This window comes from Hoplias malabaricus, chromosome Y (genome assembly GCF_029633855.1).
Source record: "Hoplias malabaricus isolate fHopMal1 chromosome Y, fHopMal1.hap1, whole genome shotgun sequence".
Lineage (NCBI taxonomy): Eukaryota > Metazoa > Chordata > Actinopteri > Characiformes > Erythrinidae > Hoplias > Hoplias malabaricus.
Window position 1 is genome coordinate 54686295 of NC_089820.1, and position 27283 is coordinate 54713577.

General features: G+C 41.5%; 2 protein-coding genes across 6 annotated transcripts in view; one reads left to right on the forward strand and one right to left on the reverse strand.

Moving 5' to 3' along the window:
• Positions 1-18916, reverse strand: part of LOC136677764 (ras GTPase-activating-like protein IQGAP1) — a 38185-nt gene extending 19269 nt beyond the window's left edge. The window contains exons 1-6 of the mRNA XM_066655379.1: positions 18636-18916; positions 16015-16117; positions 3237-3393; positions 3025-3102; positions 2082-2158; positions 729-796 (exon numbers count right to left, since the gene is read on the reverse strand). Of these exons, the coding sequence (XP_066511476.1) occupies positions 729-796; positions 2082-2158; positions 3025-3102; positions 3237-3393; positions 16015-16117; positions 18636-18681 (529 nt within the window). The 5' untranslated portion in view covers positions 18682-18916. The remainder of the gene's footprint in view (positions 1-728; positions 797-2081; positions 2159-3024; positions 3103-3236; positions 3394-16014; positions 16118-18635) is intronic.
• Positions 18033-26124, forward strand: LOC136677765 (cocaine- and amphetamine-regulated transcript protein-like). 5 transcript variants are annotated; one of them, XM_066655382.1, is made up of 4 exons: positions 18033-18131; positions 24829-24982; positions 25161-25235; positions 25446-26124. In XM_066655382.1, the coding sequence occupies exons 2-4, from the start codon at positions 24854-24856 to the stop codon at positions 25551-25553; spliced, it is 312 nt and encodes a 103-aa protein (XP_066511479.1). In that variant the 5' UTR covers positions 18033-18131; positions 24829-24853; the 3' UTR covers positions 25554-26124. The 5 variants fall into 5 exon arrangements, 4 of the variants coding, with proteins under 4 accessions (XP_066511479.1, XP_066511480.1, XP_066511477.1 ...); XM_066655383.1 differs by lacking the exon at positions 18033-18131 and adding an exon at positions 19120-19258 and having other exon boundaries at positions 25161-25239; XM_066655380.1 differs by lacking the exon at positions 18033-18131 and adding an exon at positions 19120-19258 and having other exon boundaries at positions 25446-26123.
• The last annotated feature ends 1159 nt before the right edge of the window (positions 26125-27283 follow it).

Below are 27283 nucleotides of genomic sequence, written 5' to 3' on the forward strand. Positions count from 1 at the left end.
CATGTTGGCTATTAATCAGCAGGGTCTTTTTCTAATCTTGGTGTTTTTTCCTGGGCCTGAAACTCAAGTGCTGGACATTGTTCTCAGCATGACTGTTAAATAATGTTCTGTGCTACGAGTTTGGCAGTCAGAGCGGGTTGGCCGAAATGACAGGAAATGCATGCAATTGCTAATGGCTTCCACACTAGGGGTAGCTCCCAAACAGAAAGTCTAGAGCGTCCTACTGCTGATATAAAATAAAAACTTTGCAGCTTGTTAACGGATAGTTCAGATAAACTGATCAGTCAAGACATCCTTTCAGACAACACCTCGTCTGGTATTAATAAAACTGGATATGACCATCAGCTAAATACATGACTGTGCCCCTGAGGCTGTGAACACAGAGCCTGTTGTTTAAAAATGCTGTGAGTTTTATTCATTTTCAGTTTATTTAAAAACACACTGTGTCCTGAAACCCATGTGGTAGGTGCAACCTTAACGGAAACTTAGATGTTGTCTGAACAGGTTGAGCCATTTTTGTAAAATATATTTACATAACAAATCTGGGCTACTAGGGGGACTACTGGGATCTAGTGTTTGTAAGTGTTGTTAGTCTCTCAGGTGCAGCTCTAAACTAAAAGTTTGGACTCCAAACTTGTCTTGGCTGACTGGCTGCATCTAGATGAAGTGGAAAATTGTGTAAATTGCTTTCACCAAACCATTCTGTTAACTGAAGGCAGGCCACTCACCTGTGAAAGCGACCTTGCCATACAGGTCTGTGATCTGGGGGGCAAGACCCAGCTTGAACAGGTAGAGACTGAAAAGAAATGAAAAAAGTAACATAACCTTTAGAAAAGAGGCTTCATTCAGATCTACAGGTGCGCTTTAAATGGGTTCAGAGTTAAAACCCATTTCAGAACTCCCTCAGCTGACCACTCCTGCATGGCTTTCAACTTAATTCATAACGCAGCAAACATGTTTGTGCTGCATCTGTGTTCCACAGGGGGCTGTTAAAAATGTAAAAACTACACTCATGCAGCTAAAGGTTCCAAACACCAGCTTGTTTCTCTCGGCCCACAGCAGACCCCTGCCAACCCTTCACCCCTGCTGGGTTGTGTGACTTCCTGCCTATGCAAGGCCAGATTTATGGCCTGTGGGCTGCACATAGACCCTGCACATGGCTGGAATGTGCTGTTAAAACAGCCTCTGTGCTGGCTTCAGCTTTTCCACCATGACGCAAAATAACTCCTGTATGAGTATTAAAAGGCTTCCTCTACATTTAAGACTGAATTCCAAAACAGATCCTTACTATTATCATCAGTATTTCCAGATTTTCCACATATCTGATGCTGATAAGGAGGGTCACATGCAGATCACCCATGTTCCAGACGGCTACAATCCTGAAATAGTTAAAGGCAACAACCCCTGCACTGATAAAAGTTGTATATAACTATTAATGGAAGCATGTGCTAGTGTTCAAAATGAATGCCTAAATGCACACATTTATGCTAATGCTAGTTTATGCTTTAACTAGTAAGCTTAGCAAACTTAGTCACTAAGTAATCATAAAGAGTAAGTTATGATGTTTCTGACACGTTGTAATACACTACGTATTATAAGTGGGGTCAGGTGTGGAGTTGCACGGGCGGCACTGCAAGGCCAAGGAATGAGGCATGTTTGAGTGTTGCAATAGAGGCTTGAAGATATACTCATCTACAAAATAGCAAAACAGCACTGCAGAAAACATTTTGGAACCAAACTAAAACACATGTTTTGGTTGCTGTTAATAACATACAGGTATTTACAATGATTATCTATATTTATAGCCAAGCACAGTTTGAATTCATATTCTGTTTTTGCAGAAATGTGTTTAATTTAATGGCATTGTAAAGGTTCAGTACGTTTCAATGGCAAAAGTCTATCATTCTGAGACCCCATTCGAGCTGCATATTGGAATAAGATAAAATTTATTAGCAATCCATGATTTTGTGACAGGTTCAAAGAGGCCACTGGCTACATGCAATAGCCATAAATCTGTCCGTATGTATTTGGGGTTTGAAAACCTCCATAAGCACAAAGACACAAAGAGAAATGGAGAGTACCTCAGTGCATGAATGCAGTAAATGCAGCGAGGCATGTTCTTTCTGTCGTAGATGTCTGTTGTCTCGGGATAGAAGATCTGAGGAGTGGGGAGGAGACAAAGGCTGGAGTGAGTGAGAGCTTCGATGAGATTCCCCTCAGAGCGACTCTATTGTCATGACACAATCAGCTCCTGGGCAAGCCATATCATGTCTCAGGTGATATTTGGACTGTGAGAGAAGTACGTTTGGTTCACTGAATTGGAACCAAACGCTTTTCTCATACGCTTAATGAAGATTTGATTACACGTTCATAACAAAACCTTGCATGTTAATGTACAAAAACCTTCAAAGAGACATCCCCAGTTCTTAATATGTCTTATCTTCCAAGTATGACAATGGTGGTTCACAAGAACGACTCCCAGCCGAGCTAACAAAAACTGAAAGACATAAAATGAACCGTGGGAATGCTAGAACATAAGCCTGGTGCAATCCACATCTCATACCAACCTTCCATGACTTCAAGATAAAGAGTGGGTCATTTTTCAAGCAGGAATACTTTGCTGATACATTGTAAGAGAGATTAAGTCTTGTTAGTTTGTTTGTGATGTGTGCCATGTCTGTAATTTAACACTTTCCTAAGTCATGAAAGTTTTCTCACAACAGATTTGCTGAATCAGGAACAAATGGTTTCTGCCAGACACTGTGCTACTTTTAACAGAGAGTGGTGGTGGAATGAACAATTAAAACAAACAAACAAACCATACAAACCCCCATATAACATTGTGTTCTGTAGAATACTCCATAACTTCTCAAACATTAAGAAAAAAGCAAGAGAAAGAGTGGACAATGAAGTGTTTATGCTGGTTCACTTGGAGGTAGCTTTGTGCTGAAACTTTGCAGAGTTTTTTTTTTTTTTTTAAACACAACAATGAATCCCACCAAAAACTCAAATGGCACCTCTCACCTTAGGAAGGCCTTTATCAGCCATTGCATTCAGCCACTGGATGACGTTGTCAGTGTGTCTGAAGTGGAGTCCAGTGGCCTGTAAGTAATGCACCCAAAGAAATATTAGATATTTTAAAAAAGAATCATAATTCCAGTATTCCAAAAAGCAAATGAGAAACAGTAGAATGCCACCCTTGTGCAGAGCATTTACGTTTCATATTCTGTCCTCACCTTATACCGAGTTTGCTCACGGTCATAAATCCTTTTCACAGACACGACGTGGGGGGCAAAGAAGTTCCCGAGCTTGGCCAGGTAGACACCATTCCGCAAACCCTCCTCCAGCTCTGTGGTGGGAGGCAGATCCTCGTTCAGACAGGCTTCCATCCATCTGCAAAACATAGATACAGAAGATTAAGCTAAATACACTGAGATTAAGCTTTGGGGGAATATCCCACTGCTGATAATACCACCAGATTTCTAATAACCAGACATGCGTGGCTTTAAAATTACTGCAAACAAGAGGCTGGAAGCCCCGAGCTGAAAAGCCTCAGCTGGGTTGGTCAAATTGAGTGTAGGTTTGCAATGATCACCCAAGTGTTTGTAGCCCTTGGCAGTGCATTTCAAACCAACACGACGGTATCTGTTTAAACAGTTGTCCATTATGTTTAGTAACACATTTGAATATCTCAACAAAGATCAGAAGACAAGCCGATAAACACCTCCAAAAGATGCAAACTTATTTAATCAACCTGCCAAACGGTCCTCGTACTTTCAGCCTCTAAACAGTGACAAACTGGCGACAGGGTACGCCATTCTTTTAACAGTATCTCAGCCTTATTTTCCCCGCAACAGCCTTGATTGTGAGTGTTGGTCGGTTACCAAGGCTGAATGCAGTTAAACCAATAGGCCTGCTGGTTGCTTCACATGTCAGATGAGTTCTTCAAATTCTTTGAAACACTTCAATACAGTGAGCTCACACATTTCACAATATTTCATAAAGCCCTGCAAGTGCTGGAGCAGCTGCACAACATTACTGTCGCTCCTTCAGTGAGGAATCGGATGAGTTCTGTAGTACATGGTGCTAACTGAATACAGAATGGCAGTGCAGAACACCAACAAACAAATACAACCACCCATACACACCTCTTTTCTATAAAACACACAATAACTAAGCATTAAGGAAAGGGCAGGAGAAATGAGACTCTACAAGGAACTTGAAGAAGAAAAAGAAACAGACCAACTGTCAGTTCACCGCATGAATGATTAATGTATGAGTGTGTGTCCATTTGCTCCACATTAGTCCATGTTTCTGCACTTAATTTCCAACGGAAATCATGAAAATGAAACAAAACATGATTTTATTTACCAGCCTTTTATAGATTTTAACCTGTGAGAGTGCAGTGGACTGGTAAACTAACAGTTATCAACCATATGATAGCTTGTAAAAAATTATGCTAGCAGGATACGTAATTTATCTGTTTTATAGCTGAAAATGCAAGCAACAAATTGTAATAAACTGGCAACATATTCCAAAAACACACGTTGGTAGGTTGACTGGTGACTCAAAAGTGTCCGTAGGCGAGTGTGTGAATGTGTGTGTGTTGCCCTGTGAAGGACTGGCGCCCCCTCCAGGGTGTATTCCCGCCTTGCGCCCAATGATTCCAGGTAGGCTCTGGACCCACCGTGACCCTGAATTGGATAAGCGCTTACAGATAATGGATGGATGGCAAACATATTAAACAGATAAAACTGTCCATTCCACAAACGCATTTGATACAAAACACAACAACAGCAAAAAACGTAGATGCATTGCAGAATTGATTAAATACATTGGTGCAGACATTCCCTGAAGCAAAAATATGTCACTCGAATTCTAGATATGCAAAGTATTCTGTTTCTTTTCTGCTGAGAGGTGATCCTCCCTCCTTCGCTCTGAGCACACCACTGAAGCTTGTTTGGTTAGTTACAGCAACTACATAACAGTTATAGAACATAATGTGTTGTCACCACTATGACTCCCAGAAACAGCACTAGCTCTGAACAAGTACACTTCAGAGCAGACACATAGGCTCCCTCTCTTTCTCAAACACAAACACACACTTTTTAAACAGCGTTTCATTGAAACCCCCTGACCCTCAGGCCCCCACCCAGGAAGCCTCCATGCACTGTGGCCCTACACAAACTCCACATTGAGAAGGATAAGGGCAGCTCTGCAGCTCCAGGGCTCAGAGCCATAAGAAACAGTCATCCTTTCACTCTCTCACACTGCTGTTCTCTCAGTAATGGCTCTTTATCAAGGACACACCCGGCAACACACACACCAGATGCACACCCACCAATTAGTCACAACTGCGAGCGGGGCGTAGTATGTCCACAATTAAATTCCAGCATGAGAAAACATGAGAGTTAAGCACCGAAAAGAGGCGTTTTAATATATCTCTAATATATATAAGCCTTGTGAGAGACAATATTGTAAAACTATGAGACTTTTTTTTTTTATATATAACACTGAACAAACACAGCCTTGAAGAGAACAAAAAACCTGTTCAGTAAATTTGCACATTCATTTGGGGATCTGGATCCTACCAACCTACAAATACACGAGCACTCAGCCTGTTTTTGTGGGCGGCCTGAAAACATGGAATAAATTCATCGGTTCTAATTTTGTTCCTTACTTAACGTGTGGAGACCTTAGAACATTCCTGCCTCATTGTCTGAGACTCTCCAATCACAGCGATGGACCCTTGTTTATGTGAGAGCACAAAGACAAGGCTAAACACAGCAAATTAAAAAGCATGGAGAAATAGGAGTAATAAATGATCATGGAGAAAACGAGCAGCCAGCAAAAACACAAAAAGGGCTAAACACCAGGGATCTGCCCCTCGACGGATTAAAGGACTAAAGGGAGCTGGGGATGGTTAGTAAACTTAAAGGCACTGAATAAACTGTGCTCCGTTGTTTGATCCTTGTGGTATTTTGACGAAAGCAGGTAACGGGTGTTTCAGTAAGAGCCCAGAACTTTGTGAAAAAGGGGTAGACTGACAATACATCTTGTTTTATTTATTTATTATAGATTAAAATGCCCTTTTTACATTTTATTCACTATCCACCATGTCACCCAAACATCTAAGATTCAGTAAGTTGTGATTGATAAAAATATGTAATGCCATTGGTCCATTTGTGCGCTATAAAAACTATATGCACCACCCCCCCTTTTTTATCATCAAATGTATCCTTAATTCAGCTACAACTCCTGGGATTCCCTTCAAAACCTCTGACAGTTTGAGAAAACTCTTGACAGTATATGCAACATTCTCATGAACGCTCATGATGATGTAATCATCAATATTATCCCCCCTAGCATCTCTCACCCACATAGAGACGAAAAAGTTGTGAAATCAGAGGAAAGCGGAGGTGTGAATAGCAGCATTGAAAGAATAACAGGGCAGACAGACTTCCTTCTGGAATGAGAGGAAACCATAAGCCGTGGAGTTCAGGGGTCACTCCAATAGGAAAAGGCCAGCGTGAGCTCAGTATCTGCCGAGGAAGAAACACAGAGCCATTTTCCTTATTCATCACAGAAACCAGCATCCCGTGACACAAAGCACCATCAGAAACACCCACCATCAGTGAGTGGAGCCATACGGGTCTTAATGTACACAAAGGTAAACACAAAGCAAGGCCTGCATTTTTCTCCATTCTATTCTAGAGCTTTCTACAGCTGCAGACCACAAACATTCACTTCCGTGCTTACACAAAAGCTTCAAAGTGTCTGATCTCTGCAACCAATCAGGACTCCACTCTGACTGAGGGGGCAGGGAGCCCGGAGAAAGTCCATAAATGCAGCTGCTCATTACACACTCGCAGCGAAAGTATGATGACATAGCTAAATAGTTTCCCTAGGTTATCTTCATAAAATTCCCTACAACTCAATTAAGATACCTGCTGAACACACTTTCAAAATTATCATAATTATAATTAATCACTAGCATTCCTAAATTACAGAGCTGTACTGTCACCTTCTAACAACTCTAACGCGATGGAACATTTCTCTTTGGTAGTTGTCTGTGTGTGTGCCAGTGTTTCTAGGAGTGACCATGTTTGCCCAAACGTCAATGTGAAGAGAGGCAAATGTGTGGTGAACATTATCAGCCTACAGTGAAATGTGGAGGTAAAAGGCACACCTGTCTTTATGTGTCTCTATTTCTGTTCTTCTCTCTCTCTTTCCCTTTTCCCTCACTTACATCCTTCTGTCCTGGGTCAACTGTCAGAACAGGAATGAATGTGTAAGGGACAAGAGCACATTACCACACAATTTCCTTGACAATTCACAAAGGCCCTTCTTCAATTCCTTGTCATAACAGTCTGCTAGAAAACAAAGAACAAAAAGGAGAGAGAAGCAGGAAAATGGGCAACCATTCCTGGGAGTGACGTGGTTAAGTGTTTCACAATGTGCCCCAGTTGGGGAATCCAGGAGCTCGCTGTATTAAATCCCTGCTTGATCCCTCAACTACACTGGGCTTGGCCTGAGTTTTCATCAATTATACAGCCACTTAAGAAGGTGTAGATTCATCTATTTACAGATCTTTGGAGGAAAACATGTCACAACCAATGTAAAGCAAACTGAAATTAAACTGTCTTAAAAAAAGAGTGGCGTCATTCCTCAGTTCCTCTGAAACCTAACCCTGTTACTTTTTAATAAAACAAACGGATGGAGTTATTAACTAATGGGTTTGTGGTGCTATAAAACAGCATTAAGTTCATTACAAAGAGCAAAGTCACTGTGATATTCCCTGCTCATCTGGAGTTAGGCTTTCTGCTCATAATAGATCCAGTGTGTGCTCTCTACAATGATAACACAGCTCTGGGGTCAAAGAACTGGCATTCTTCCTCTGTGTGGCACTGAGGAGCAATGAGAGTCCTTCATTGGATCAGAAGCGGCCATCACATGCTCAGATGCGATAAAACGGATGGCAAACCAACAGCCGGTTAACCCCTGAAGCCAAGGCCAAGGTCATGGACCCAACAGAATTAGAGACATGCTACATGCGCACAATTAAACATCTGTGTCAACTATAGGAAGATCTGGGCACAGGCTGTGTATAACTGGTTTCAGATATCAGACAAAACCTCCTGTCCAACCCTTATACGCATTATGTAAGCAAAAATCATTGTGCGCGATGTTTTAATCGGGGTCATTTAGAGGCAGCCACTGCACCAGCCACATCAGTCGGCAGTAAAGGAAGGAAATACAGAGAAGGAGAGAGGGATGAAGGGAAACGAAGACAAATAATAGGGTGTGTGCCCTTTCCTGGCCAAACAAGAGAGAAGCAAGGGGACTGAACAAGTTAGCAGCAGAGCTCATACTATAACCACTTACATGGTAAACCACCAACCCAGCTTTCTCAGGTATGGGCAAGTTTCACATCTGCTCGCTTTTCTAACATCAGCTAACCACATCATCTACAATCTGCATTACGTGATGCTGTCCTGCTCTTCTAAAAGCATTATAACCTTTTACATATATCCAGACAAGCATTGTAGGGTTTGGGTGAGGTCAGTTTATCAGTAATTACTTTTTTTTTCCTCCTCGTTTTGTAAGTATCTTTCTTCAAAATATTGAGTCTTAGACTAAAGGCTAAGCAGCACTTAATGGACCTCCATGAATATTTCACATTATTTTAGTTACTGACATATATAATTCATTTAATATTAATTAAAATGAAAATAGCTGCTTAATTTGCTTTAAAACTACAATTTTATTAAATTGACGGAAAAACCCGAGCTCGCTACGGAAATTCTTGAACGCAACCGTGACGTCACTGGTGGACAACAGCTGAACAACACCGCGGTAAAACACCGTTATGACTGACTGTTATGACAGTATCTAGCTAAATAACCAACATTATTCATGACAATAGCCTAGCAATAAGCTAAACTCAAATTTAGAGGTACCGTTATTCTTGTAAATGTGATCGAAGTCGAACTCGAATTCATCCGACACTATAAACCTCCGTAATGCAGCTACGTAGCCGAGTATAATCTGAGCACCGAGTTTAGCGAGTCAAGCTAACGTTAACTAACACCAACTAAAACAGGCGAAGTGAGTGTCCTCACCCTGTTTACCTCCATGTTACAGAGGCTCTTGAACACCTTTCGTTGGTGTCCTTACATGCCCATATTGTTGGAAAAGCGCCAGTGAAATGAGCTACAGATAACGGAGTGAGTGGATGGTCCTTTCCAAAGTGCCCGTTTAAAGTGGACAAATTTAGTCCATTTTCTGGATATTTTGGGATCTTTGGGCCATTTGTTCACAGATGTCCCACTGTACATTGAATGATTGCAGCCAAAAACAACACACCTTTTCATCATTTCGCATTAAATTAAGTGCAGCTTCTAGAGTGTTGTCCACCATCTACGTCACAGGCAAGACGCCTATTAGAGTTTCCCAACACCGTTTGGGGGGGGGACCAACGGTCTTTTAAACCTTATTCCTTCAATTAGTAAGAAATAACATGTTTTCTGACTCTCAATAAACACAAGTTAGGAACTCAAACTCCACTGTATTTATTTATTTGACACTTTCATAGAGCTGGTGCTTAGCCTTTAAATACTTATGTAAAGTAAGTGGAGAGCAAAATATGGAGGTTTTTTTTTTCCAGCACTGAGAGTCAAGAACACAAACACTAGGTTACAGCACATTGTACTAAACAATGGCTGGCTCTGGCTTCAGCCCAGAGATCCAAGCGAACAATCAATGAACAACCCCAAAGTCTATTTGAAAGATGGCATACATTTTTTAAACATGTTGTTCCTCCTGATCTTGGACTCTCAGCATCACTGTGCAGAGCCAAACTTGTAATCTCTGGAAAACCTTAAGAAGCACTGTAGGACGTCTGATACTCCTTAATGAAACCTAATATATACAAACACTGACTATGTCCAGCGACTATAAGAAAAGCTCATTGTCAAATTGACACAGTGATAATTACTTTCCAAGCACTGACTTCCATTGAAAGTCAAGAGCAGCTTTCCCTTCTTTTTAATTGGACAGAAACTTTAAATACGTCATCAAAATTCTAAAACATGAAGGTGATCCTTTTTTCCATGACACAGAAAAAATAACATTAAATTATTAGCAAATTCTAGCATATTCACTGGAATGTGGCATTAAGCTGACATTAAAAACACACCACTAACCCCCAATGAAAACAGAGCTGATGTAAAACATGGGAAAAGGGCAGCACACAATTGAGCCAACGACTTCTACATTGTTATTCACAGAGCTCAATTCCCCAAAGACTGCCAGTAAAGCAAGGGTTCAGCAGAGAAGCCGGCTTTAGGCCTGCCTCATAACACAACAGGAAATTACATGAGAATGGTCTTGCAACATAAGGAACGGTGGGCGATGGTTTCAGTGGAGGACAGAAGCGAGAAAGAGAGAGAGAGAGAGAGGGAAGAAGAAAAAAAAAAAGGCTGACCAAGGCTTAAACTGCTTCTTATTTATAACATCAATAAATAGCTGCACTTGGGAGTTAAATTCCTCTCTTATCAGACATCATCAGAAGGTCTGCTTCAGCTCAGCCCTCTAAAGACCTTCTCGTCTGAAGAGATTGAGATACTCAGAGCCCATCAGCAAGTTGTGCCTATAGCTTCCAGACTACACTAGGGCTTCCATTTATTAGTAAAGGGACCTGGCTGAATCAGTAATGCTAACTGTGGCGTATTTTCTTACTCAAAAAGGTCATCATGAAGAATTATGAGACATTTCTGCTCTCATAATATCACGTGACGGTGTGTTATGTCTGGAAAATACTGCTCAAACAAATAACCACATTTTTCCCCCTGTCTGTATGGTATGCACGAGATTAGTCCTGTGCTCTTCCCCGAGGCCTATTCTCCAGTCTAAGCCTTACTCCAGTTCCTCTGCAAAATATATATACACACACACTGCAAAATCAGGTCTGTGATAATAGCTGACCTCTCTAATCACTAGACTGGAGGTTGTATACTACCACACCTGCTAACATGGATGTAATTACGCTGCTACATACTGTTTCATACTCATGCGCCGTACAGACTTGGGATTGTTGGGTCCTGACTTTATGGAAAACCAAATATAAACCTATAATGTTTAGCATACATTCAAAGCTATGAAACTGGGCTTTTTAAAATCGAATTACCTGCTAATCCTTAATAACAAGACGATATAATTATAACTATACAATGCACAGCCCCACCTTAGCCAAGTTATGCATGACAATGCATACTACAACATAAAACGGACATGCAAGGTGTTTTTTGTTTTTTTCATCATTTCTCACACTGCTTCAGCTCATTCCCAAAGCCTCTGTGTCTGCTCCATCTCCTCCCTCCGCACAAACCTGCAATCAGCACTGGTTAAATGAGAGGTTTCTGGGTAATACTCTGAGCAGTGGGTGGCCTGATTGGAGAGGACACACGTCGCTTGCTCTGTTCACAAATTATCAGACATGAGTTTCATATGCTTCACACTTCGGTAGCTGATAGTGTGCCCAGCAAAAAGCTAATTTCATGAGCACTCTGCCGCATGACAATTACACAAAGGGAAGTCAGACTTCTGCACTTTATAATACAACAATGCAGTTTCACATTGCCATGTTACAATGCACAAAGAAGAAGGACTTTGACAGACATTTGACTGCTATGAAGGCACTGAAACGTCACAGTGAATACAACTCTTCTATTCAGTGGTAGTTGATCTTTGATATGTTCTAACAACTTACACTAATTTAACATTTATTTTCTCCATATCTTCGCAGGTACATGGTGATGCCTGTTTTGTATTCCTGACGAGCAAATCATTCAGACGCTACAAAGATGCTAGTTCTGTCATTGGATAAGGAGTTAAGAAGGCAAGGCAAAATATCTCTGGGGCAAAAACCAATGGCCTTACTTTGGGCAGCTCTGCTGTGCACCCTCTTGGAATTTTCTAAAGCAGCCTCATGAGGTGCCACCTGAGATTTTCCAGAAAGCTTGATATAGATCCGTATACAGTCATAGTGGAGATTATATTTAGACAGGATGTTACCAGCTAGCAGCCACAATAATGAATAATTAAAACTGTTGACTTCAATTGTTTATGTGGCATTTAAATGTTATGTGGTCATGCTGTGAAAGCAGATATAAGCATAAAAGCAGTATGAATATTTACACTCACACTGTATGACATCAACACTTCTGGAAAAAGAAACAACATTCCCAACAGATTTTTAGAAACCACACCTTTGTAGAACATGCCTCGAGTGCAGTCCTACAGTCAAGGCCTCTCACACTGGCTTTCCCAAAATAGCACACGCACTGAAACTAGGAGGTGACATTGAATTCACTTTGGCATTCGGAGAGAACAACTCTCTTAAGCAGAAATGGAAAGCAGAAAATGTGTTTCCATATCAGTATGATCGATGTGTGGTAAGACTGATGTCCACAATATTAGCACCCCTGTCTCTGCTATAGAGATTTTGAATGTTTCTTTCCTTATTCACGAACTACAATATTTCTTTGATGTCAAGCATTGAATGACACCCTTATGTGATGCATGCTCAAGGTCTGGAACTGCATGTGAGTGATGAGTTGCAAGTATGGCTGCACAACATACGGTGGGTTTCTGCTCATCACGACTCGCCATGGCTCAATGCACTTTTCCCTCATCGCTTTATTACCACAGTTGCCAAGCAAAAACGTAGGCTGTGACATTGCAAAACCCCGTCTCTAACGGGGACCGCAGGCTTTAAGAAAAGACAACGGCGGTGTTAAGGCGCTGTTTCCTCAACGCATGTTCATCTATTGTTTCTGTTAGGACTGAACATGGCTCCGCTCCCCTGTTCTCACAGATCAGCAGAGATTTTCGTTGTTGTTTGTCCGACTCTCACTGGAGATTTTTTGTCTGCCACCAATCCAAGAAGAGTTTGAACCTCTTCAAAAGAAGAAATCCCTGGCGTAATTTTACAAGCTGCCGATGTGAGTCGGATAAACTTAAAGATTAGTTAAAGATTTTACAGATGGGTCATGATCTGGCCAATCGGGCCTTTGCAAGGTTTACACATCACGTTTCGTACCTACGTGGCTTGCTTTGATGCCGGTGCTCATGGAGACTAAACAATTTACTGACTTTCAGGGACCAGGTACCAGATTTCCCTAGTGGAAAAGCAAAAAAGCTGAGCAGGTTCCATGCTGTGGAAAAGCATGTGCAATAGTCACATTACAGGACATGCAACGTGACATGGAGAGTTTCAGTCGACTTCTTTTGAAAGTGCAGGGTTTAGAGCCATTTTGGTTTCATTTTGGTTACAATTAAAATTTGACAAAAAACAAGTCATTTTTCACATGCATAAGATGGTGCAGTATGAATGGGGCTGGCGTTGCATCTTCTTCATCATGTTTTGTCCTTCTCTCTGTCATTTTATATATATATAAAGCAATGTCAGGGATTTTGTGTTCTTTTTTTCTTCAATATCGTGAAGCCCTAGTTGCAAGCCAGTTCCAGGAGGTGTTTACGACCGAAAAACTATAATCCTTATTTGAACTTCATATCTAAACATTATGCAAATGGTGCCTTCATGACCATGGACTCTAAATGATCATGACTACAAAAGAGCTGATGCATGGACACAGACATGATAAGGTTGTGAGATTTGCATTGCTCAGTTAACTGACAATACAGTACATTAGAAGGGACATGACAAGTACAGACTCTTAGATGTACAAATACAGGGCAAGTCCGACGAGGCTCAAGGGACACAAAGCTTCAAAGCGTCAGTCCACATATGGAAATGTAGTTTCAAAAACAGACTGATATTAATTCAGCTTTTGTGAGATCATAAAAACGCCCACCTTTACTCCTGACTAGACTTGGCGCACTGCTGATTAGCCCAGCCCATTCACGCTAAAGTGTTGTAATTCAGCCAAGACAGAGTTTTGTACGAGACATTGTACAGAGAAACCAGTCAAAACTAAACTAAACATCTGTCCATTTTCTGTCCATGATTCCATTGTGCACCCTCAGCCGTTTGTGTGTTGTCAAATCTCCAAGATTATAAACTAAAACACTATTTTCAGCTTCAGAAAACATGCTACCCAGATAACCTTTATGTTACACACTTGCAGTGTACCAACTAGCACGGAGAGCAATTTGTATGAGCACACACTCCATGCATTCCAAGTTTGAATCTCTGGAGGAATGCCCATCTCCTTCAAAACGTCAGCCCAGTCATATTCTCTCACACTCAGGGGCAAAAACAACCTCTCATCTACGGTGTATGGCATAGTAGTGAAGTCAGAGTGTAATGAATCATGTGTTGACATTTACTGTCATACTTGCGAAAGGTGCAAAGGTGCACATGTTGTTATGTAAGAATTAATGTATATTACAGTCCTGTAAAAGAGTACATGTGGAAAGATATACGCAGGTCACTGTAAGGCAAAAGAGTTTCCAAGGAAAACTTATATTTTTTTCCTGAATAAACACTTTTACCATGTTCAGTCTTACACAGGAAACTCAGAATGCAAATGTGTTCACTGGAGCGCTTGTAGACCAAACAAAATTGTTTATTTACACAATTAACTTTGCAAACCCCGGTTCTTATCACCACCACTGTCTAAAAATGATCAAAATTATAGTTCTAGGTTTGTTTCTCTATAATTAACTATATTTCAAACATTTGAATCAAGCAGGCCTTTTGAAAAATAAGTGGATTCCTCCTTGAGCTCTCTGTTTAAAACCAAACGCAGAATATGTTCAAGTCAGACTTACACCAGTGCAAATACAATCAATCTTAAATGCACTCCCTGATCTATTATAAAGCCCTAATTCATACTCTTCTCTCACTCGCTCACTACCTTAAACAGACTTTCAGACAGAGACTTACACCGGAACCAGTCTCTATGACAACCCAAAGTTTCTATGGCTACAGGATGAGATACTGAAAATCAACAGAGACTGAGTCACTTCCTCTTGCACTTGTAGTGTGTCTACGTGTGTGAGAGTGCGGTACTGCGGGTGTGTGAGAAATGAGCATGCGCTGACACACTACAGTCTTTCCACACCAGGCCACTGCAGCTGCCTGCAGCTTCCACATTCTCCAGAAAACTTGGAAAAATACATGTTGCACAACACCAACAGCAGCACCCTAGCTGTGCAATATTAGTGGTGTACTGTCTCACTCCGTAAAGGATACTGAAACTGAGCTCTACTGCCAAGGGCTAAGGCCACCTCTGCTTCTTCATTACATAGAAAAAACCTGTAGCACTAGCAGGACATGACAATAATATATTGTATTACTATTTGTGAGGTGATTTGTGATTAAAATGCAGATAAATTAATGCAGCCAATCAAGGACTACTAAAGAAGGTCATAATCTTGTAAACATATCTATATCCTGTTTTTAGATGCTAGAAAATGTATGCACAAAAAAAAAAAGCTGTCAACACCATGGCTGGAAATTTCAGCTGTGAAAATAAAGTGCTAAAAATACAGTCGCAAACAGAGTTATTCAGAGAGCCAGGATTACATCACAAGTCTAAGGAACCAATTCCAGGACTTTTAATTGGAGCAGGTGTGGTAGCCTGTGGTTAGAACCACAATCCACAGAAATATGGGTCTCCAAAACCAGGGCGAATGAGCACGGAGTTAAACAATATCCTGTAAACTGTGCATCATCCAAAGCTTACCAGCCTATGACTCTGGGAGTAGCATAACATCCATAAACATGGATCCATAAAGATGTACACACTATGGAGTGTGCTCTGTGTACTTCTGGTGAACCACATTAAACAGACCCTAACCAATAATGTAAAATCATAAACAGTTTCTAGTTTTAAATGGGAACACAATGGGTTACAGTGGGGAAAGTGGACATCCAGCTCTATGTTTCCTTACTAACTTATTCGGCAAAAGCATTGCTGCCTGTATCAGAATGAATATGGCTTTATGGTAGCTGGAATGATACGATTCCAGGAATTAAACACCTACCGTTTAGCCTCCTCCAGGTGGCACAGATACTCATAGGCCATGTTCTGCTGACGCCTCTCGTCCATCTCCTCAGCCGTGAGCCGTTCCACGCCATCCAGAACAGCTGCAGAGGAGATAGGCATGGCAAAAATGACCATTTGTTAGTATGACATTGTGAACAATAGATATTGTGGATGGACCATACATCTATCACAAAAGCAGATTTAGAACAGTTTTAGAGAATAAGTGAACCTTAAGGAGTGTATAGTGACTGCGTATACTACCACACTTACTCAGACTAGGCCTGGGCTACATTCATCACACTCACCACAGCCATTTCATAAACACTTAGATTTCATCATGTGATCATTCTGCAACAAACTGAATATGAATGTGATGCCTTTTCTTTGGCTGCGTTATGGTAAACCAAGTAAATAAACCAAAATATGATAATGCAGGGGGCAGCAGTGAGTAAACTTTGAGCTACGACTATATCTGTGGAAGCTACAAAATATGCACAGCTAGGAAGCAAGTTTGCAAAAGCCAATCTGACCACATTCAGCTTAGATTTCAATAGATGCATGCAATGGAAACGACTTGTTCCCTGATAACCACAACTATTTTTGTTAGCCAAATATTCTTGATCGTGATGCAATAAAATAAATAAATGAATTCAAAAATATCACACGTTCACACAGGAATAAACTAACATTGACATTTTCCAAATGAAACCATCTGAAACAAATTACTAGGGCTCCAATAGCATCAATGCTGATATATCACCTTTACAGCTTGCAATATTAAATGAAAAGGAGAGCACAATACAACTCATCTTCCTAGTTACATCTCCCCCCTTCAATGAAATGTCAAACGCTTCATTCCCTATACAACTGTGCAATAAACTATTTTATTTACTGCTGTGTTAAACCAGGAAGATTCAGCAGTTGATGCATTACGTATATTATGTAACTTGGCTGCAGGGTCTGGTTTTTGCTTTCTCAGACTCCACAGTTCCACATGCTGAAATGATTTAAGGGGCCTAAAGTCTTGTGGAAAGCCAACAGAAATCTATTCATTGCCATGCTCCTCTTATTCCAGACTAGAGATAAAAGATATGTTTCATCCAAATATCCGAAATGACGTGGGTCTTTACTTATAAATTAAATAAATAAATAAAACGCTGTCATAGATGGAAATTCTGATACAGAGGATTAAACAGAAATAGTCCATCACCCATCGCCTTTCTTGATAAACAAGTGTGTGACTCTCAAGGGTTCCTTAAAATGTACCTAAAAACAGGTTGTGGTTTGTAGTGGAACCCTTCGAGGGCCCTTTTTCCAGATTTTTTAATAATAGAAAAGAAGCAGTTAAAGAATTTTAGTGTTGATTGTGCTTTATATGGTCTTGGATTTTAATAAGGAAAGGAGAGAGAGAGAGAGAGAGAGAGAGAGAGAGACAGAGAGAGAGAGAGAGAATAATATAGAGAAATAGAGAGAGGTGTGTCGTTGCAGCCATCCACTTCACTTTAGATCAGTAAAGGCAGGAAACTGTGCAAACTCTTCCCGCCAGCTCTACAACTCACCAAAAAACAAAAAGAAACCTCAGCAGAGGAAAGTAAACACTCAGTCTGTCCAAGATTTCTCTCTTACTCTGTTAAAGAAACAGGGCACGGCCTGACTGACCATACACAGAGTGGCTTTACAGGTGTTCACAAGGTTAATATCACAGAGGAGTGTAAGGTGTGTGAGGTTTGCTTCATTATTATTTTTTTTGTATAGAGCTGGGAGACTACTATAATACACACACGTGTCTCCACAGTAAGGACAGTAATTGTATGTCCCCCTACAAAGACAATGGCTGTGTTGCAGCTCACACACTCCTGTTCTAAATAGTAGGCCTATGCTTTAAAATTGGACATGGCACCACTGGAGATTGTCTTATATGATAAATTACTTAGTGTGGTATATTTTAAAAGACAGGTAGACACAAACACACTTCTGTTTTACTATTTTTTTAGGCCTAGCTCCAGATGAGGAAAGACAAAATGCAATTCTGAAATTGTGAAATTTTGAATTGTATTTTGTTACTGAACCACTCCTTCAAGGCCTTGTTTGTAGTGATGTGGACAGATAGGATAGGTATGTATTTCACAATTTCACAAGCCTTTGGATAGACTTTTCTGAAGGTTTTTTAAAGTGTTCTGAGGTAAATGTGCCTTTCGGTTCACACCAAACGTTTGTACAGCTACTTGCTTTAAGAGGCTGCTGCGTGTAAAGGGTTAACTACCATTAAATTTCACCAAAATGTAGTAAAGATAAGGGTTTATCTTCCTCAAGTCTGTTTTTAAAGAACTTCTGCAAAACGAAATGATGTGAAATGATGGAGGTGAGTTTTTCTGTCCTCAAGGAGCACACTGAGGACTTTCAAATACAGAGACAGGCTCTTGAAACGCGGAAGTCCTCCAACACGTTGGTTAAAAAGTAGCAGCAGCACAAGGTGTAACTTGAAGAAATAGCTACATTCAGCGACTAAACAGCTGAGAGAAACTAAAGGCGTAGCGCTACATTCCCCGGGTCCTGGAGCCTTGAGGAGGTTAGGGAGCTCAGTAAAAGTGTCGTGAGGAGACAGTGGTAAATACTCACAGCCGTATCGTGGACGCAGAGCGTCATTTTCATCCGAGGTTGACATGTTTCTCTAAAGTTAAATCCACTCTCTTCTTTTCTCCTCTCTTGCCTCTATCTCCGTGTGGCTGAATGAGGTGTCCAGATAGTTTCAGCTCCCTGGCCGTGTTTGGGCGCCTCTCTGGCCTCAGGTCCTCCCTCCTCTGCACGGCTTCTCTCTCTCTCTCTGAAACTTTCTGCTCTTTTTCTCTCTTTTTTTTTCTTCAAAGCTGAGCTCAGGGTGTGTTCCTCCTCAATCCTAAACTATGCGCTTCAGGAAAGAGAGAGAGAGGGGGGGGGGTGTAGAGAGAGAGAGAGAGAGGGTTTTGCGACACCTGCTGGACACATACGGCAACACTCCCATAACATTAAAATCACCTGAGTAATGAAGCACTTTTATTGCTATTGCGCTGAATTAAGGGAATGTGGGTTCTGCGTTTAAAGGAACACTGGTCAGGTTTGGTATATTTCCTCATTGGCTCTTCCTACTGTTTCAGAGTGTAATTACAGTACTGCTCTGAAATCAAGGGAAGTTAGTATCGTGAAGTTACTGCAGCACTGAGCCTGGGGTACTAACATTGGAGGCCCTGTTCTCTCTATTAGAGGTCAGTGAACCATCACAACGATATTAAAGATGTCATTTTGAGCTAAGAATACTACCTAGTGTTCATTTAAGTCATGCATGGCAAGGAACTAGTTTTGGGTGTTAAGTGCCTCGCTGAAGGGCACATCAGACATCAGTGTTGAGGGAGGAGAAAGCACTGTTCCATCCTTCGCTGTAATTCCATCGTAATGTTTACTGAAGGTCCAGGGGATCAAGCCCATGACCTTTAGGCCACAGCTGCCCTGTTTATATTATGCAGCTCCCCACTTGCAGACGAAACAGCTCTGACCTGTAAAGGCATGCCTGTAATGTCTTGTAATTGATGAGGTGTAGTATCCATGGATCAGAATGATCTATATCCACTACTGCTCAAACAGCCTGAGATCTGGGGGATTTGTAGGCCATGTCAACACCTGGAACTCTGTCACATTCATCAAACAATTCCTGAAAAGTGTGGCAATGTGCAGATGTATTAGGAAGCAATACAGAGCCGACCAGCTTCTCTCTTAGCTCCATGATCCACTGCAGATGCTCATTGCTTAAATGCATGTACTTTTAGAGGTGGAAAGGGGACAGCATGGGCACTTTGACAAGTTTGACCAGTTTCACACTGTGCTTTGACAGCAGAATTAATTTTAAAACAGTTTGTGCTACAGTAGCTTCTCTGTGGCTCCACGTGTGCATCCATGGGCACTTATGGTCCACCAGTTTTCCTTTTTTGGACCATTTTTGATAGGTACCAACCACTGCACAGCAGGGACACCTCACAAGACCTGCAGTTTTGAAGATGCTCTGAGCAAGTCTTCTATCTGTCACAGTTTGGCGTTTGTCACTCAAATCCTTGCAGTTTATCCTTCTTTTTTCAACTTCAAGGACTCACTGTTGACTTGCTTCTATATACGCCCCACCCTTGTGTCATTTCTAATAAGATTTTATTAATTTCATCTGTCAAAAATATTTAAATGGTAAATAACATACAGATGGCGGCACGGTGGCGCAGCAGGTAGGTGTCGCAGTCACACAGCTCCAGGGGCCTGGAGGTTGTCGGTTCGAGTCCCGCTCCGGGTGACAGTCTGTGAGGAGCGTGGTGTGTTCTCCCTGTGTCTGCGTGGGTTTCCTCCGGGTGCTCCAGTTTCCTCCCACAGTCCAAAAACACACGTTGGTAGGTGGATTGGTGACTCAAAAGTGTCTGTAGGTGTGAATGTGTGTGTGTGTGTGTCTGTGTTGCCCTGTGAAGGACTGGCGCCCCCTCCAGGGTGTATTCCCGCCTTGCACCCAATGATTCCAGGTAGGCTCTGGACCCACCGCGACCCTGAACTGGATAAGCGCTTACAGATAATGGATGAATGAATGAATGAATGAATAACATACAGATATTGTATCATGGCACAATGGGTAGTGTTGCTGTCACACAGCTCCAGAGTCCTGGGGTTGTGGATTCGTGCCCCAGTGTAGGTTCTGTCTGTGAGGAGTTTGATGTGTTCTTCCTGTTTCTAAGCAGGTTTTCCTCTGGGTGCTGCAGTCTCCTCTTAAAATCCAAAAACTAACGTTGGTAGATGGATTGGCGACTCAAAAGTGTCCATCTGTGTGAGTGAATGCGTGAGTGTGTGTTTCCCTGTGATGGGCTGGCACTCGGGGCACCCACTGTGACCCTAAACTGGATAAACAGTTACAGACAAAGAAAACAATAATATTATATAATTTTTTTCTGAATGTTCATTTTATACCATTCCACCACCAAAAGAAATTGGAAGTGTAGAAATATCATTTGCTTTTAAAGAAGTATTAGGTTCCATCTAATAGCAAAACAAAAAGCAACACACCAGTTCAGAAAACACACACAGCTCATTTCCTTAATGGTGACAGATCCATATAAGGCCTTGTTTCTCTGTTCTCTTCTCTCAGACCTGATACAGTGTGCTTTAATATCTCGATACATAGTTATCCCAGTGTTCAGTGATGCTGCACACTGAATTATTATTATTGTGTCCACAGGCTTTGAGAGAACACCACCTTTCAGTTATACTTCAGTGACGTTTAATCTCATCTCTATCTAAAGCATCTGTATTGTGTGGTCAGTTACTAAAGCCATTTTGTGTTTGCTTTAGCTGCTGAAAGCCATGGACTCAAAGCATGTTTACAATAAAAGCCAGTGGGCAGTTGTTTCTATGTAGTTTCTATGGAGATTTCCAGGTCAGTCCTTTGGAGGCACATTAACAAAGACCACTAGCATCGATCACGGTCCAATTCAGCAGCTCAGCTCAGTCTGTTATTGGGAACAGAGCTTGAGGTCTCCCTTGGGTTCCACATCTCTTTTGGATACTTACCACCAACAGCCCTGTGTAGGACTTTGAACACCTCTGATCAAATCACATATTTTGTTGTTTGTTTCTTAGGGAAAGAGGTTATTACATATGCCATATTGTATTGGGGCGGCACGGTGGCGCAGCAGGTAGTGTCGCAGTCACACAGCTCCAGGAACTTGGAGGTTGTGGGTTCGATTCCCGCTCCGGGTGACTGTCTGTGAGGAGTGTGGTGTTTTCTCCCTGTGTCTGCGTGGGTTCCCTCTGGGTGACTGTCTGTGAGGAGTTGGTGTGTTCTCTCTGTGTCTGTGTGGGTTTCCTCCGGGTGACTGTCTGTGAGGAGTGTGGTGTGTTCTCTCTGTGTCTGTGTGGGTTTCCTCCGGGTGACTGTCTGTGAGGAGTTGGTGTGTTCTCTCTGTGTCTGTGTGGGTCCTCCCGCAGTTCAAAAACACACGTTGGTTGGTGGATTGGCGACTCCAAAGTGTCCGTAGGTGTGTGTGTGTGTGTTGCCCTGTGAAGGACTGGCGCCCCCTCCAGGTTGTATTCCTGCCTTGCGCCCAATGATTCCAGGTAGGCTCTGGACCCACCGCGACCCTGAACTGGATAAGGGTCACAGATAATGAATGAATGAATGAATGTATGTAAATGGGCAAAAGTGTTTTCTCAGTAAGGGATGTGTTTTTTTGTAAAATGTCATTTGACTTCTGTGATGGACTGGCCCCCTGTCCAAGGTATGTTCCTGCCTTGAGCGCAGAGATTCTGGGTACGTTCTGAACCCACCACAGCAGTGAGAAGAGTAACGTTTTTACAGAAAATGAATAAATTAGTAAATGTCATATGACCGGGGGTGCCAAAACTTTTGCATAAGACAGTATGGAGATTTAAACTCTAATCTGACCCTTATCCTAGCATCACCCGTGTGATGGGAGTCCTGCTGATGAAGCACAAGCAGGGCTCCTTTTACAAAAACATTGATTAATTCATTGTCTTTAACCATTTATTCAGTTCAGCGTCCCATTGGGTCTGAAGACTACCCAGAATCACTGTGCGCAAGGTGGGAGCACACCCTTGAAGGGTTGGCAGGGCATTTCAGGGCACCACAGACACACACATTCACTCGCACCTAAAGACACTTTTGACTTTTTTACTTTTTGGAGCCATGGTGCCACCTTTTATAAAAAATACATCGTTACAAAAACAACACATTTCACATCGTGTTCCTGCTGAACAGTAGTAAGGGAAAGTAGTAATGTGCTAAACTTAAATGTAGAGCTCTTGAAAAGTGAAACGACAGCAGTCAGACAGTTAATCGATCAACATGTGGAAGGCATGTTGGGTTATGATTCATAAACCTGCTGCATTCTGTTTGGGGTTATGGTGGGTCTGGAGCCTACCCACAATCACTGGGCACATGGCAGACCCAAACCCTGGATGGTGTGCCAGGCCATTTCAGGGCATCACACACTTACACCTGTGGACCTGTTTTAGTAGCCAAATCCACTGGCATGAGTTTTTGGATCGTGGGAACAAACTGGAGCATGGTCCCCACAGAAAGCTGCTGTTAAACACAGATCTGTATCATGGAGCTGTTATATTTCTTTGTCAGTGGGTTTTTTAGCTGAAGAAAGTGTTTTCTCAGTGGAGGAATATTGGGACTATCACTTTCTTGTCTCCTGGGGAGGGCAAAATAAAATGTGGAGAAGACCAGAATTTCTACAGGGAGGGACTAACATGGACAAAAGGCCGGCCTGGATATGAAAATACAGAGCAGAAAACAACACACGCAGATTTGTTTATATGCTCAGGATGCATTTACTCCACAATATCCATTCATTCATTCATTATCTGTAACCCTTATCCAGTTCAGGCTCGCGGTGGGTCCAGGGCCTACCTGGAATCATTGGGCGCAAGGCGGGAACACACCCTGGAGGGGATGCCAGTCCTTCACAGGGCAACACACACACTCACACCTACGGACACTTTTAAGTCACCAATCCACCTACCAACGTGTGTTTTTGGACTGTGGGAGGAAACTGGAGCACCCGGAGGAAACCCACGCAGACACAGGGAGAACACACCACACTCCTCACAGACAGTCACCCGGAGGAAACCCACGCAGACACAGGGAGAGCACACCACACTCGTCACAGACAGTCACCCGGAGGAAACCCACGCAGACACAGGGAGAACACACCACACTCGTCACAGACAGTCACCCGGAGGAAACCCATGCGGACACAGGGAGAACACACCACACTCCTCACAGACAGTCACCCGGAGGAAACCCACGCAGACACAGGGAGAACACACCACACTCCTCACAGACAGTCACCCGGAGGAAACCCACGCAGACACAGGGAGAGCACACCACACTCGTCACAGACAGTCACCCGGAGGAAACCCACGCAGACACAGGGAGAACACACCACACTCGTCACAGACAGTCACCCGGAGGAAACCCATGCGGACACAGGGAGATCACACCACACTCCTCACAGACAGTAACCCGGAGGAAACCCACACAGACACAGGGAGAACACACCACACTCCTCACAGACAGTCACCTGGCGAGGGAATTGAACCCACAACCTCCAGGCCCCTGGAGCTGTGTGACTGCGATACTACCTGCTGCGCCACCGTGCCGCCCCTACTCCACAATATCCTTTATATAAATGAAGTAGGGAGTTTATATCCTTTATATAAAATTTGTTTGCTCTTCTATTGAAGTTTAAAATGTCAGATATATCACCTTTAAATAAGCTTGAGTTTGAGAAAAAACAAATAGGAATAAAAATGCAAATGTTCGCTGACCATTGCCTATGAAGTTCACTTGGATCAAATTTTGAACTTTAGTAGGTTTTATCACTTTTCTCTTCCATATTTTACAAAGGAAACAGCATTTTTACATGAAATTAAAATGAAATTATACTAATATTTAAGCATGTTCTTTCTTAAAACCTTGTTCTCGTGTTTTTGGTTCCGTAGTAATGAGAAAGAAGGTCCACAGCGTGGCATGTTACTGGTTAAAACAGACTGATATAAACTTGATTACTCCTGGAAATATCTGCAGAGCTCAGAGGATGTTTCCTGTTTAGGTATAAAGTGGATAACTCTGCAGAGAAAAGCCTGAGCCTATTACGACTCATAAAGCCCAGCTGGAGGGTGGGGGCTCCTCACTTTATAAAGAGAGCCTTGGGCCGGTGTGAGACTGTGTGAGTTGGCTCATTGACCTCCCACCCCTCAGACTGAGTGTGTGTGTGTGTTTAAGTGAGAGAGAACATTGTCTCAGGACCATGGAGAGCTCAGGACTTCTCTCTGTACTCCTCTTCATCACTTTCTTCACCTTCATCTGCAGTGGTCAGCTTTCACCTGATATTTCTACAGAGGAGAGGAGCTCTGACCCGGCCACTGAACAAGAGCTGGTGAGTCAAGTATTTAGAATCTAAACAGACAACATACAACACACTATATTTATAAATGTTTTAATATTCGTTTTTTAACATCAAAATATACAAATAGCCTTTCTCCTTACGTACAGTGGAATTCGAAAGATAGATAAATTAGTTTTAGATTTCTGAGATTTGTTTTTTATTTCTCCAGATTGAAGCAATGGAGGAACTTCTAGGAAGATTTCAGGAAAATCAGCCATCAACGGAGAAACGATCTCTTCCCAGGGCAAGTACATGTCCTCTTTATTTTCTCCTTCATTTTCCTTCATTTCTCCATATTCCTCTTTGTTTGTTTCCCCTTCTCCGTCCTCCACCACATCATTTTCTCCTTTTTCTGTCTCCATTTACTTCTTTTCTAATGTCTTTTATATTCTGTTTATTTATATTATTATGAACACACATGTTTATGGGCTGCTGTGATGTGCTTTGTACCCAGTGTCTGGTGGGTTCTCGCTGTGCGATGAGGGTGGGTCCGCGCTTTGGTCCGCTGTGTGAGTGCAGAAAAGGAACCTACTGTAACTACCTCATGCTCAAGTGCATCTGAACATCCAAGCTACAGAGCTCCGAACAAAACTCAGAGCTCCATCAGAACAAGGACTTCACTTCTGCTCGCTTCATCACCCAACACATCACATCACACCGAATGCAGGTTTCCTGTTATAAAGCATTTGTTCATCTTCCATAAGAAAGAAATTAGTTTTGTTTGGCATGTGTGCATGTGTTTGTGTAAAGTATGTGTAATTTGTCGAATTTTGTGTTGGTTACATGTTATCATTCAATTATTAACTTATATTTGTTCAAAGGAAACCTTATTTATGTAGTTAATGATGCTTCTATCCTCAGCCAAAAACTAAAATGTAATAATGATGCTTATGGACTACCAAAGAGACAAAAATCAAAAATAAATACGGAAGTGATTATGTGAGGAAAGTCTGTTAAACTCAAACTTCATATTGTTTTCAATCTACACTGCTTCAACTAACAGTTTGTGAAATGTTCAGACAGCAGCAGCTTTTATTGGTTCTGTTTAGAGATACTTAAGTGAGTGATTTACAAATGTACTCTATGGCATGCAACAATGAGCAAAAGTACTGATATGTTATTATGTAATTATAAAAATTTCCCACAATAAACACCTTCTCTCATTCACTCTGTCTTTGAACTGTTCTTATTATTATTTAATGACAATTACGTTGTTTTCCTTGTTGTCGATTGACTTATTCTTTTTGGTCCAGTGTTAATGGTCCTGTTGTCCACAGAGGTGCTCTATTCTTACCGCCAGTCTGCATAATTACTAATTCATGCTTTTACTCCCTTAACATCACAAACAGAACCAAGAACAGCACTGCAGGCATTAAAACAAGACATGATGACAAATGCACTCTGATGGTGTATCTCGTCTGGACACTTTCAAAATAAAGGCTCCTTTGTGAAACCAATTTCAATGGAATCTATCGAACCATTTGGTAAATGAGGTGAATATGAATTCAATACAAAATACAAAGGAAGGACTGTTACTGTGGTATAGAAGGATTGTTTTTAAATATTTAAGCATATATCTTCACATGCAAAATCCTCTTAAACACTGCAGTACAAAAGATTATTTATTTAACTGCTACTGAAAATTTTTACATCTGATATTTACAGTGGAAAACTGTATTTTTCAAAGTCAGCTGTAAATGTAAATCTGAAAAAATAGGCTATTTAATGCACCCTTTTACTGTATTATATTAAAATGTCTCAGTGAATATTTTCTCTCAAATATTAAATATTACTAGTAAACAACGTCTTATTCATCAAGTAACAAATTGCTTTAAATATTTCAGACCTGGTTCCTGTCGTCTCACGCTGAAAAATCAGTGAAATTCTCTTTTAAACTGAATCATTGAATATTACTTTACATTGTAAAAAGATATTTCATGCTCATGGTTGGATCTTTAATGGGGCTGCAATTGTTTATTTCATGTGGGTCACTAAAAATCTGTCATTTTTGTCATTTGTATCTGTAGTATACTTATTATTGAATCGTAACAGTGTTTATTTTCTAGCACCAATATGTTTTTAAGAGCATCCTAACAGACAGTTCTAATTTTTTATAAAATGGGCAATACATTGCAAAATGCACGCACTCTGCTTGTGGGTCATATTAGAAGTGGAAGCTGAAATGTAAGGGGAGTGAACTGCTGAGATTTTAAATGGGTTTGTTTACTCTGATAATGAACTGTAGAGTAACAGCTGGTGGGATTGATCTTCAAAATACAAACGCAAGTGTTC

Excerpts from the sequence above, each read along its gene's own strand:
- LOC136677765 (XM_066655382.1), top strand. The coding sequence starts at position 24,854 with ATGGAGAGCTCAGGACTTCTCTCTGTACTCCTCTTCATCACTTTCTTC. Across the intron at positions 24,983-25,160 it reads CGGCCACTGAACAAGAGCTG|ATTGAAGCAATGGAGGAACT; the intron begins GTGAGTCAAGTA and ends TTATTTCTCCAG. Across the intron at positions 25,236-25,445 it reads AGAAACGATCTCTTCCCAGG|TGTCTGGTGGGTTCTCGCTG; the intron begins GCAAGTACATGT and ends CTTTGTACCCAG.